Below are 12,644 nucleotides of genomic sequence, written 5' to 3'. Positions count from 1 at the left end.
GACGGAACAAATTTTAGTCTAATAAACTGTGAATTAACAATTAATCATAAGCCAAGCATTTGTTTACAGCCCTAGTTAGTGCAAAGGAAAAAGGAAAATGGAGTCACGCAGGTGAACAAATAAAAGCAAAACTATAGAAAAACATAAAGAAACAGAGATTTCTCTCCAAACGGTTCACCTAAGGGCACAGAAGCTGGTGTTAATGGAGGGTGAAGACGGTGGCGTTGGCGAAGCCTCTTTGAAAGCAGGCGATATTTGAGGAGGGGTGGAGGAGAGCAGAGACGAGCTCAGAGGTGCTGCATCATCAGAATCTCCTAAAAGGAAAAAAAAAAATGCAGTTAAAATGATGCAAAGCTGTTTGAGCCATTTATCCAATTTATTAATTTGTTCCTCTTGTACTTTCTCTGGCATCTAATGAAAACTACTTTAAACTGAGAATGTTTTAGGAACCTTTATATACCTCAATAATAGTCATTTCTAAAAGGCCTGTTCATAAATATATTGGAGAGAAATAGTTTGACTAGAGCAAAGCTTAACACTCTACGGCCTCCAAAGCCTCTGATGGGTTTCTGAGTTATGCAGCTTTAAATGAAGTCTAACAAGTACTCGCCTGATGCTGCAGAAGTTTGTTCCACTATTCCAACTTTCACCATCTAAAGAAATTAACAGAGGAACAACAACAGGAAAAAGTATTCAACCAACCAGTACCGCCAAGTGGTAGTAATAAATTGAACTAATATATATCCAGTTAGACAAACACAAACCTAAAACAAAAACACTGGAAAAATCTAAATCTAAGTCAGTCAAATCTAGAAGTAAAGGCATTTTCTCTTGATTAGAGCATCAAAGTAGGACAATTTGCCAAAATGATTTACATTTAAAATAATGAAAATATCTCCAATGTCTTATTTCCATTATATCTAATCATTTTATTTTAAAAATACTCTTTCCATTGGCAGATTACCGTATTAATCAGCTAAAAGTAAGGGCAAATAAACTCATTTTAAGACATTTCTACTTATTCTGAGATCATTTTTTGCAGTGCATTATGAGGTTTTTACTTACCCCGATGAATGGGATGAAATTCTGACAGGAATCTTCATTAGGGCTAAAGGAAAGAGCCCAAAAAGACTGAATGATTAGTATGACAAATACACATGAAAGAAATGATGAAATAAAAGTCCAAACTGCAGCCAAAACCTGGCTGTGGAAATTTAACTACTACAAAAGATTCCAATTTCGAGCAATTGCATCCACATCCTGTCAGCATTAACATCTAGTGTTACGTGACATGTGAATGCTAACTTTTTAAGATACTGCTATCAATTGATTGATATCTTAAACTAATGTAACCAACATCGGGTTGGTTATTTAAAATGCACATGCTGCCATAACTCTTATTTTACTACTGATTTTTGTGGCAAAACTATTTAAGCAGGAAAGCAGAGAGCCAAAACATGCAAGCCTAAAGGCAACTTGTGGCCAGAAAAAAAAAGCAATTAACTGATACAGAATATAACACTAAACCAAGTCAGTTTGGCATTCAGGAGGCAGCAAGTCTATAAGGCAAGCATAACAAATAAAAGGAAGAGCACCAACCTACAACCAAAACCTCTGTAGGTCCATGCACTACCTGCAGTGCATAACCCCTCTACACTAACAGCTATTTTCCCGACAACATCCAGAAAAATAGCAAAGTGAAGCGCTGCTGAACTGGAGCTTTGTGTTTTCTAAATATGAAGTGGTTTTTATACGGAGGGCCAGAAGGGACAAAAATAAATAAATACATAGATCATGAAATAAATACCAACATTTAGTTAGGTATCAAAATAATAAATGTATCATTCATAAGGCATCATTACGTAATAAATTCTACCATTAAACTATAAAATGTGCTACTTAGTGATTAAATGCCCAAAGTGATAATTGAATACATTTCTTATATATATTTTAAAAGCACATATCATAATATCAGTCTTTATATCATGGCTTCTGTGCAGCAATGATCCAAACTCTCATTTGAACCCTTCAGTTGCTGAACTTTAGTGGGATCTCTAATCATGGCAGCTTCCTAAAAGCACGGCCTCGTTAAGCTCTCTGCTCAGCAGGTTAGAGAAACTTTAGACCAGCTGAGGATATAAAAGCTGGAGTCGCTCACCCACCCAGAAAACCATGATTTCTTAAAAGTTATCGGATTTATTTGGACATTTTCCAGTGGAAAAAAAAATGATTAAAGGGTGATTTTGCAAACATTAGAGTCAATTTTTACTAATTGTGTGAAGTTGCCAATCAGAGGTCAGGGTCTGCTTTAATCCCGCCCACTTTGTTTGATAGGTCAAGTGAACGTTTTCAATAACTGAATGGTCACACTGCCGCACAAGAGACATAAAATTAATACATTCATAAAGAGAGTAAAATAATCATATATGTTAGTATTTTTTTACATTATTAACTATTTCCTTTTTTAAATATTTGAGACATTCAATCATCAGTAATGTATAAATATTAATAATTTAAATATTTTATGATGCATTAAATAAATAAATGCTACATTTAATCATTTAATAGTATAAGTATTTATTTGTGTGACATTCATTTATTTGATGATCTATTTATTTATTTATTTTTTTCCCTTATGGTCCTTCAGGTTGTTAATGCTTAAGGTTGTTGCTCTTGCCTCGAGGAAACCTGCCATCGCCCCCCCAGGGAAGAAATAGAGAGACTACAGATGCAGGCAGGGGGAGAGAAAGAGAAAACGGTCTAAAGATTGTAAAAGTGAAGTTTTCCAACACAATTCTGCAGAAATCATCTTCAGAGCAGCAGAGGAACAATAGCCAGATGTCTGCCTGAGTCTTGATTAGATCATGATGAATTAAAATGATTTTCATATATTCAATATTAATGGTCTAAAAGTTACTAATGCAGGTGGATTATTGTCCTTCGTGTTTAGATGCTTTGATCTTTAACGTTGGCGAATATATGGGCATATTTCGCCAAGTCCAACTCTTCACACAACAATAAAGAGGCTCTCTGAGTTAGCTGATGCCTGTGTGTAGATATACACAACTCATTTCCTTCCTAACACACCTTTAATAATAATCTTTGATGGAAACGATCCTCAGCTCTGGTAAAAAAGCTTTTATTTGGCCTCATAAATTTATCCTAGAAATTCCCTGGTGGAATCTGACATTAAATCGGACCCTAAAGAGCCCCTCTGACAGCCACACGCTTCGATGTGGAAGCTGCTGCAGAGTGAAGAAGACTTAACTTACCCTGTTATGAGGAGTTTAAAAATGAAGTCAAAGAAGAGAAATGCAAGAATCTATTTAAAGTCAAACTGCATTTAGTACAATATGTTTCTGGTTTATTCAGACTGAGAGAGAGAGAGAGAGCAAGACTTTCTGCAGGTAACAGAAAGGCTGATGTTCTTACAACAGATTAATCCTTCTAAACCTTCAGTCTCCATATTTTCTAAAAGCATGTTGGATCTGGCCATTCTGAAAGGTTTTTGGACACCTCACACACAGTAAAGGTAAACATCTACATTCTTATGGAGGATGCTGCTTTTGTTATGCTAGCTGCGCTAACTGCTAACGTTAGCTCTCTCACACAGCAACATGATTTCCCTCTGTCCCCTAACAGAATGACAACTCTGTATATTTACTTATATATCAATTCTAAAACAGAAGTAAAAATGTATAAAACTTAAATATAAAAAAAAAACACCTTCAGAAACGTTTTAAAGCGGTGGATTGATGGATTATTCATTTTTTAGAGAAACATTTCAGATGAATTTCCCTCTTTTGTAGGTTATTTGAAAAGTATTCCAACATGTATTTTAGTCATCATAATGATATCTAACCAAGAAAGATGTTGATGTTTGCGAAACATGTAGCTTAAAGATGTGAATCTCATCGGCGTAGGTGTGCAATTATATGACTGAATAAACCTTCATCGCCACATAATCTTTATTATGTACATTTTTTTCTACACTCAGAAGGACAAACAACAGACAGACATGAATGGCCATAAGGTCCATGCATCTTTACGCTCTTTTTTTGTGAGATTCAGAGTAAATAATTTTGTATGGATTCCTCTAAATCACTTACAATAGATGAATTAGTTCAGAATAAAGAGAAATGCTCTCTGTTTTATTTTTATCATAAAATAAAAACAAGTTAAAATGATGCATGGACCTTAAAAAAGGACAATCATGAAGAAACAGGAATGAAAGGGAACACAGATTGGTCTCCTGCCACCTTAATCAGCGTCTTTCCTACTAGTTCAAAAACTAATGTTTATCATTTAGAAATATGTGTGTATGTTTATTTATAATTTATCCGACAACATATCACTATATAAGATATGCTATTAAGCAAAGATAAACAATTACCTAGAGAAATTCCTAAATGATCATTTTAGCCCACAGCCAAGAGGCTGACAAAGAAAATAATAGCTTAAAAAACAACAAAATAAAGTTCCATTCAATATTAGTGAGCTACTTTTTTTTCTAGGAAACAGGCATAAATATTGTAAAATTAAAAATGAATAAATAAAGAGCAGATATTATTCCATCATACTCCTTTAAACTGGGTGTAGTTGAAACTGGATATTTACATCAGACTAAACTACAGCTTAGCAAAATAAGCTGAATGATTACAGATAATTTTTGGGTTATTTTCTTTACATTTGAAATCTGACATTTGTCACCTTAGCACTATAAATCCTTTGGAATCGCACAACTTGAGCAAAACCGGAGCCTCTCACCACATGTTGGAAATTTAGAATAGTGAGATTTGCAGAGAAATTAGGTGCTGATTGGGTTTGAACTTCTCTGTACGTCCATTTCACCAACTGAACTATCGTTGTCCATCTATTAAGATAAACTCGGTTCTGCATTCTATGATCCCTTTAAGCTAATTTGTTATTAATATGGTGGCAGGCTTAGTGTCACTTAGGCCATTATTGTTATGGTTCTCCCCTTTTGGGACATTGAGTTTTTAGTTTTCACTATCAAAGTAATTCTGTTTTGTTGATCTTTGGTTTATTTTCCATTTTGTGTTATATTTAAGCAAGTCTTTAGTTACTCCCTGTCGCCCCCTTGTGCCTGTCTCCTTTCCACTAGCTCCCTTCTAGTCACTTCCATCCACACCTGCTCCACATCATCTGGTTAGCCCAGTCTTTGTTCAGTCTCCCATATATACTCTCCCAGTGCAGTTCTTCAGTGCTGGTTACTTGTTGTTGTTTGTTGCTTTTACATCTCTGGCTCCCCATGTGAGTTTTCCCTGATGGTTTCTGTTTTTTTTTTTTTTGGATCTTAGGGCCGGATCTATCAAAGGTTTGCGTGTATAAAAACGTGAGCTATTTCACTGCGCACGCTAAAAAATGTACAAACTGATCTATCAACAGCGTGCTGAAAGGATTTGGTCTTTAAAACGTGCTAAATAGCGCCTCTTATCCATTTAGTACTTTTTCTGCAATGAATATGCAATATGGGGCGTTTACACGCAAAAGTGCGTCTTGTGGGAGGAGAACATGTAAATATATTAATTTAGCACTCGCAAAGTGATTTATTAAACCTGAAAGCAATTTTGCTAACGGTATCTGACTCTATATTTAACACGTTTCAAAAGAAGGTGCAAATGGTCTGTATGCGTAATTGCGCACACATGGCAGCGGTTATTGTCGCAAGAGATATATATATATATAAATAATTTTTTTTTTTTTTTTGGAGGGGGTGGGGGTGTCACTGTAAGATTTAAATGTCTTAATGCACTAGTTTGTACAAACTACAAACTACTTTGCCGCAAACCACAAAACGCGCAAAACCATCATTTAAATAGGGCGTCTCCAACAGTTTTGCACCTGCCACCAGTTACGCAATCACTCTTGTGAAATCACCCGCAAACCATGGTTCAGCCCCTAACGCAAAATTCCAGTTTGCGAGCGCAAATTACTGCACGCAAAATTGGATCTTGATAAATCCGGGCCTTAGTATTTTGTGTTTTTTGGATGTTTGCCTCAGTTTTGCTTTAAACCTACAAGAACTCATCTCTGCCTCACTAATCTCTGACTTTGGGTCCTCAAGCAAACTCACAACCATGTTGACACATATTTACCAAAGCTTTACTTTCCTTTACTTTCATATCATAAGACGTAGTTTTTTTGTTTTGTTTTTCTCAAAGCTTTCTTTCAACATGCAGCCATCTTTTAATTAAGGAGCACTAGTCTGTCCTGCAGCTAAAAACACGCACACATCATAGTGCTACTTCACCATTAGGATGGTGTTCCTAGGCTTGTGAGCTTTGTTCCTTCTAATGTACTGATTCTCATTACGGCCAAATATTATTACACTAGGACAGGGGTTGGCAACCGGCGGCTCCAGAGCCTCATGTGGCTCTTTAATGCCCCCCCTTGCAGCTCCCTGGAGCTTTTTCGAAAATGTATGAAAATGGAAAAAGATGGATTTTTTTTGTTTTAATGTGGTTTGCAGGAGGTCAAACAAAGATTCACAATGTCTCTAATGCTGTACCAAAATATATAATACATAAAGTTAAACAATAAATCTAAACATTTCTGTCAACACATGTTTTAGCGTGATGCGGGGCCAGGCAGGTGGCTGTTCTACACAAAGCAGCGGGTGTGTCTCTGGCCATGGATCCAAAATGGGGAAAAAAGGAAGATAACTGATGAGAACGGAGGATTGAAAGAAGAATGGATCGAATCATTTGCTTTCATTACCAATGCAGAAGGATTGCCTGCATGTTTGCTTTGTAATGAGAGGTTTTTATACAAAAAGAGTAATTAGGAAAGGCATTTCCAGGGAATGCTAAATATGCAGCCGACCACCAAGTTGGGAGTGAGAGAAAAAGTGCAATTAGAGGAGAGCAAAGATAGATTTCAGAAGTGGATTGCATCTCCAAATTCCACTACTGCTGCTAGTTTTGTTGCATAATGGAAAAACATTCACAGATCGAGTTAGCGATCCGTTTTTTCCCCATCCATCCATTTTCTTCACTCTTATCCCAAGCGGCGTCGCAAGAGGTGCTGATGCCTATCTCCAGCTGTCTACGGGCGAGAGGCGGGGTCCATCTTGGACAGGTCGCCACTCCATCGCAGGGCGACACAGACAAACAAAACATTCAAGAACACACTCACACCTAAGGAGAATTTAGAAAAGCCAATTAACCTAACAGTCATATATATATATATATATATCTTTTTGGACTGTGAGAGGAAGCCAGAGTACCCGGAGAGAACCCACTAATGCTCAGGGAGAACATGCTAACTCCATGCAGAAAGACCCCAGGCTGGGAATCAAACCCAGAACCTTCTTGCTGCAGGCGGCAGTGCTACCCACTGCTCCAGGATAAACATTTAATAAGGAAATGCTTATTATACATCTAAGCCAATGAAGTCCTTTTTTATAGTGAGCTTAGAGCCTGTGTTTCCATAGGAGGCGCATATAAGACTTTTACATTTTGCTGCTCCAGACACTTTTATTTATTTTTTATTTTTTTGGTCCAGTATGACTCTTTGAACAGTTTAGGTTGCCAACCCCTGCAATAGGAGATATCTTTCAAAATACAACAAATTAGAGTTGCTTTTAGAGCATCAGTTTCTACCTCTGAAACATATAATCTACACTTAATTAAACCAAAGTCTGTTAAAATTAGATTTTTAAAAGGTTTGAATTTTGTTCAGCTAAAGACTCGCTTAGCAAATAACTTTTTTTTCCTAGTAAAATTATATCTAAAATTGTTTTAGGTGACTTGATAGTAACATGGTTTCAGTTTGTATTAGTTAATGTGGTTTTATCGCCCCGGCTCGGTTACTTTTGAATCTAATCATAACCTGTTGAGTAAAAACACTTTGAAGACAGCTGTTAAGGTGGCAAGCTCCGACAAAGGCAGACATGGGTAAAAGCTACACAGAAAGCTCATGAATCAGCAGTCAATGCAGGAAATAAACTCAATCGACCACAATACCTTATGGCAAAATCAAAATGAAAGCTCTTTTTCCTTTAAGATAAAAAAAGAAAACATACAGCAAAACAGATGTTATTCACACCCACACATTGATGAATAAGACAGAATACCGCTCACATACAGTGTCTTGATAAAGTAAGGATGCCCCTTTTTTGTTGCATTTTTCCATGTTTCAACCACCACTGTTTTATTATGTATGATAATAATAAATATATATTTTAATGCTTTAAAATTAGTTAGGGGCTCTAAAGAAGGCAGGTGGTCTCATTGGGAGGTTTTGGACCCAACCAGAGGGGCCTGAGTTTGGGCCAATAGGAGCACAGAAAGGCATGAAGTAAAAACAAAAACAATACTTTATCGTTTAAAATATATTGAGCGAGAAACAGACGCAAAGAGCCACTTGTGGCTGTGCATCCAATGAAGTAACATTTCAACATCATTTAGTTTCATTAAAATAGCATGCTTTTTGCAATTGCATCATTGGTTTGAGAATGCTAATATTTTTTACCTAAAATTAAGAAAAAAAATCAGCCAAAATAATTAATTGCTAAATTAATATCTACTAAAAGATAAAATGAAGCTATTCTTTGGACTATGGTGTCAATGTACAATCACAGCTCAGGACTATTACATATTGTTAACTTATTTTAAACGACAATTTCCAGTTTGAACTAAATCAGAATTAAAACATGAGTAAAACTAAGAAATTATAAGGAATTTTTTTTTTTAAGTATTTTTAAAAAATTCTTTCAAAATAATATTTAGTGGATACAAACTGTGATCCTCAATATGACTGAAGCTATGACCTTAGGTTTTAGATAATATTTAAAACAGAGCTGCAAAGAAGAAGAAGATGTCACTACGCCTGTTCCAGAGAATGTCGTCATTAGAGATTGTTTTAGTATTATGTCTTCAGAGCAGGGGCCATAACAGGGCCGGGACCATTTCTTCAGAGGCACTGACCCCTGTTGGCCCCCCACCCATGCAGGGCGGCCCTGGATAAACACCTAATAAAGCACAACTATACGGTCAAATCACACATTCTCACAGAGGTAGCCTCCAACACACAGGTTGTGCAACTTTGCTGGTCAATTTGTTAAAAAACTCAGTTTCTTAAGCTGGTTGAAAGTAAGTGAAACATTCAAATGATAGAAGCTCCCAATCCTTGTTAAAGAGAATAATAATCCCAATGAATTTCTTCCTGGAAAAATAATGGTTCTAAATGAACTCATTCAGCTTCTAACCTGGCCAAGATTGGTGCCTTGTTGGATTCAAACTGAACTACAGGTATCAATCTGGGAAGGATCCCATAAAAATTCAGACATTCAGAACAATTCTTCCAGCTGATGTGGTACCTGCCTCCCATGTTGGGTTTTTTAGCCAATCACAGCAGCAGTAGCTGCTTAATTTGTTATACAACTGGCAGAGTTTGCTAATTTTTCAAAAGGAGAGAGAGGGCATTCCTAGGACGGAGTATTAGGGCCAGGCTAGAGATTTTTTCTTTTTTCGAGAAAAAAGTTGTAATATTAAAAGAATAAAGTTGTAATATAGCTAAACTAAATGACGTGGAAATGTTAATTCATTCTCATGATATTCCTTCATTCTTGTGATGTTAAGATTTTACTCTCGTAATGTTATGACTTTATTCTTATTGTTAGGAATCCAGTTTGTGTGGGTTGTGTTTTTTGTGTGTTTTCCCTCTACCACCAGGAGGCGCCTGGTTCTCTTTGGTCCTCTCACACACCTGCGGATGGTGGCCTCATTACCGGAGGACTCTTAAGCTGCTGACTGTCACTACCTCGACGCCAGAGTGTTTGCCAGTTTTGGGTACTCTAGCCAAGCTGAGTTTTGCTGAGTCAAACTGAGTTTTTGTAACCTTAGTCTTAACTAGTGTTGCACCGATACCAATACCAGTATCGGACGGGGCCCCGATACTGCCCTAAAATGGTGGTATCGGTATCGACGAGTACCAACAAATAGGACTGATACCATTTTTAGAGCCAAAAGTTTATTCAACTATTGTCACCCACTCCTGGTAAGCAATAAAATCTTCTACTGGATACACTTTGTATTAGATTTTTTCCTGCTTCACAAAGGTAGGCAGCAGCTTGACATGAAGCCATGATGGCAATTATTTTACCTTATTATGGTATCGGTATCAGCCAATACTGCACAGCCAGGTATCGGGTATTGGTATCGGGGCCAAAAAATGGTATCGGCGCAACACTAGTCTTAACCTTGCTGTTTTTTGTCTTTGCCTCTCAGTAGGAAGTCATCCTGCAAACTGGATGTTCTGGACCTTCTCCCCCTAGAGGGATTCTCTGAGCGTCAAACTGAGCTGAGGATTCAAACTGGTGGTTTGGATCTACTTTTCCCCAAAGGATTGTTTGGGCTTCACACTGAGCAGGGGATTCATCTCCACAAGAAACCGTTCAAGTACCGCAGGAAATCTAATTGGCAGTCAGCTCCTCCGTTCCTCAAGGAAACACCGCAACCTGGGTAAACCCTGTCCACCCTCCAACGAACAAGTCTATTACTGGAACAACCCACAGCGACTGGATTCAAAGAAAGACACCTTTTTCTGGAAACATGAGTCCTGTTGCCTTTATTCCCTTTTTCAAATCAAAGACACAAATTTCCCACTGAGCCTGAACTAACCGCAGAATCTTCCCCTTCACTTTTCAGTCCCGGTTCGCCAGTGTTCTGAGCAGCACTGGACTCCTCTCTACCAACTCACAATAAACCTGTTAAACCTTCCCCTGGTCTCTCTGTTCGGTTTTCTGCATGTGGGTCAGATCGTTTGATAAAATCATGACACTTATAATGTTACAACTATATTCTCATATTATTACGACGTTATCCTTGAGAGAATGAATAAAAGAACTCTAGCCTGGCCCTAATAGTCCATCGTAGTATTCCAGCCAAAACAGGCGTAGTTTGTTTTGCTTCAGCTTTCCGCCTCTGGTTGATGCGCTGATGTCATACACGTCGCTGCATTTTATTGGTCCGAAACATTTCTGTTTCGAGACGAAGGCATCTGCTGTCTCCTGGCAATATGTATTTTTAGGAGTTTGAAAATTCACACATCTTGCGACAATTCCTATTGCTTGCAAGGTAACTAAGCTTCAGCTGTTTGAAAAGAAAGTCACTAGAAATAGATCTGTACAGACTTATGCTAAGATTATTTTGTTCTAAAAAGTATCAACTCAGGGAGCAGTGAACTATTTCATGCAACGCATCAAATGATACATAAAAAATCCTTCTACCTACAGTTACATGTCATTAGTGTTTGTGTATGATGTAAAATACCAATAAAATATAAGATATTTTGTGGTTGATTGTGAAAAACACTTAAGGTGCATCATTACTTTTGCAAGCCCCATACCAATAGTGAGACATTAACCTCATTTTGTTTCCAAAGGGCGGCCTTGAAGGGAAAGCAGTTATATTTTTGCTATTTTCTATCAGTTATTAACAGTTTTAACTTGTAAGTTTAACTAACTTGTAAAATAATCTCAGCAAAAGCAAACTGTTTATCTTTTCCAGTTTCCTTTGTATAGATATATGTAAATGTTCATTTCAGTATTACTGTTCATAATCTAGTCTATCTTAATCCGCCTTTTGAAAACACAATGATTTCTACACCAGAACCACTTGTTAGAGGAAGCACAGAGACCTTGGTAGTCTTTTTAGAACATTTTAGACATATTTCAGCTGTAATATTACAGATATTAATCACTGTGAGTTATCTTGCAATCAAAATTAGGCTGAAAAAACAAAACCAAATCCTACCTCCTTTGCTTGTAAGTGAGCATGGCTTCTGCGATAGGAAGCTGGTGGGCTCCGTTAGCTCCTTCCATGTACTGCTTGACCCTTGACACGACATCAGGGCTCTCCTGAGCTGCAGAGGATGATTAGTACCCATTATCTGACTGCAATAGAACAAAACAACGTGCCCTGCATAGATATTTATACTCCAAACATTATTCTGTCACAACCACTAATTATAATCTGTTTCTCACAGTTTGGAGGGAAAAGCCAGACAGAAAAAAATATCTATTGTTTTTTTTATGATTCGTTTTAAAAAGGCTTTTCAAATTAGGTATACGGTATCTTTAATAATCAATGAGACACCAGTCTAACCCCCTTTTCAACTGTTAAGCAGCTTTTTTCTTTGCTTTCACCTTTATTTTGACAATTTAGCTTTGGTGATGAGCTCCAAGAGTGGAAGGTTTCTTTGTCATCACCATCATCAGATTGACAGACCTCTTGTAGTAGAGACGCACAGATCGAGATTTTTCCGATCCATTCCCATACCTGGGCTGAGCGTATCGGCCGATATCTGATACCGATCCAACTCAGCTGTTGGATGAATGAACCATATATCTTGACATGTGAGTGAAGGAGTTAGCCCTGACACGTATATAGTTAAAAAATAAAAAGCTAACAAACTTTCACAGGTATGAATGCAGTTTAAATTATTTATGAACAAATAAAAATTGAAAAGAAAGAAAGAACATTTCCATCTAATGAGCTGTGGATTGGACCTCCGATATCAGATCAATGAGATCAATATCTGATCCAGCTAATTACCGTATTTTCACGACCATAAGGCGCACCGGACTAAAAGGCGCAGTCTCAGTTATGTGTGCCATT

At 37.2% G+C, this 12,644-nt stretch overlaps 1 protein-coding gene across 8 annotated transcripts in view; it reads right to left on the bottom strand.

Moving 5' to 3' along the window:
• The window catches only part of pacs2 (phosphofurin acidic cluster sorting protein 2), a 94,621-nt gene that overhangs the window by 2,635 nt on the left and 79,342 nt on the right, over positions 1-12,644 (bottom strand). For 5 of the 8 annotated variants that reach the window (XM_015385324.1, XM_015385325.1, XM_015385326.1 and 2 more), the window contains exons 18-22: positions 11,781-11,889; positions 7,989-8,021; positions 1,066-1,108; positions 611-653; positions 179-314 (exon numbers count right to left, since the gene is read on the bottom strand). In XM_015385324.1, coding sequence (XP_015240810.1) covers positions 179-314; positions 611-653; positions 1,066-1,108; positions 7,989-8,021; positions 11,781-11,889 — 364 coding nt within the window. The remainder of the gene's footprint in view (positions 1-178; positions 315-610; positions 654-1,065; positions 1,109-7,988; positions 8,022-11,780; positions 11,890-12,644) is intronic. The other 3 variants (XM_015385328.1, XM_015385329.1, XM_015385330.1) reach the window with 1 other exon arrangement.

This window comes from Cyprinodon variegatus, unplaced genomic scaffold, assembly GCF_000732505.1.
Source record: "Cyprinodon variegatus isolate N-32 unplaced genomic scaffold, C_variegatus-1.0 Scaffold336, whole genome shotgun sequence".
Taxonomy (NCBI): domain Eukaryota; kingdom Metazoa; phylum Chordata; class Actinopteri; order Cyprinodontiformes; family Cyprinodontidae; genus Cyprinodon; species Cyprinodon variegatus.
The sequence above is the reverse complement of the archived record's forward strand: the minus strand, read 5'-3'. Positions and strand labels throughout refer to the sequence as shown.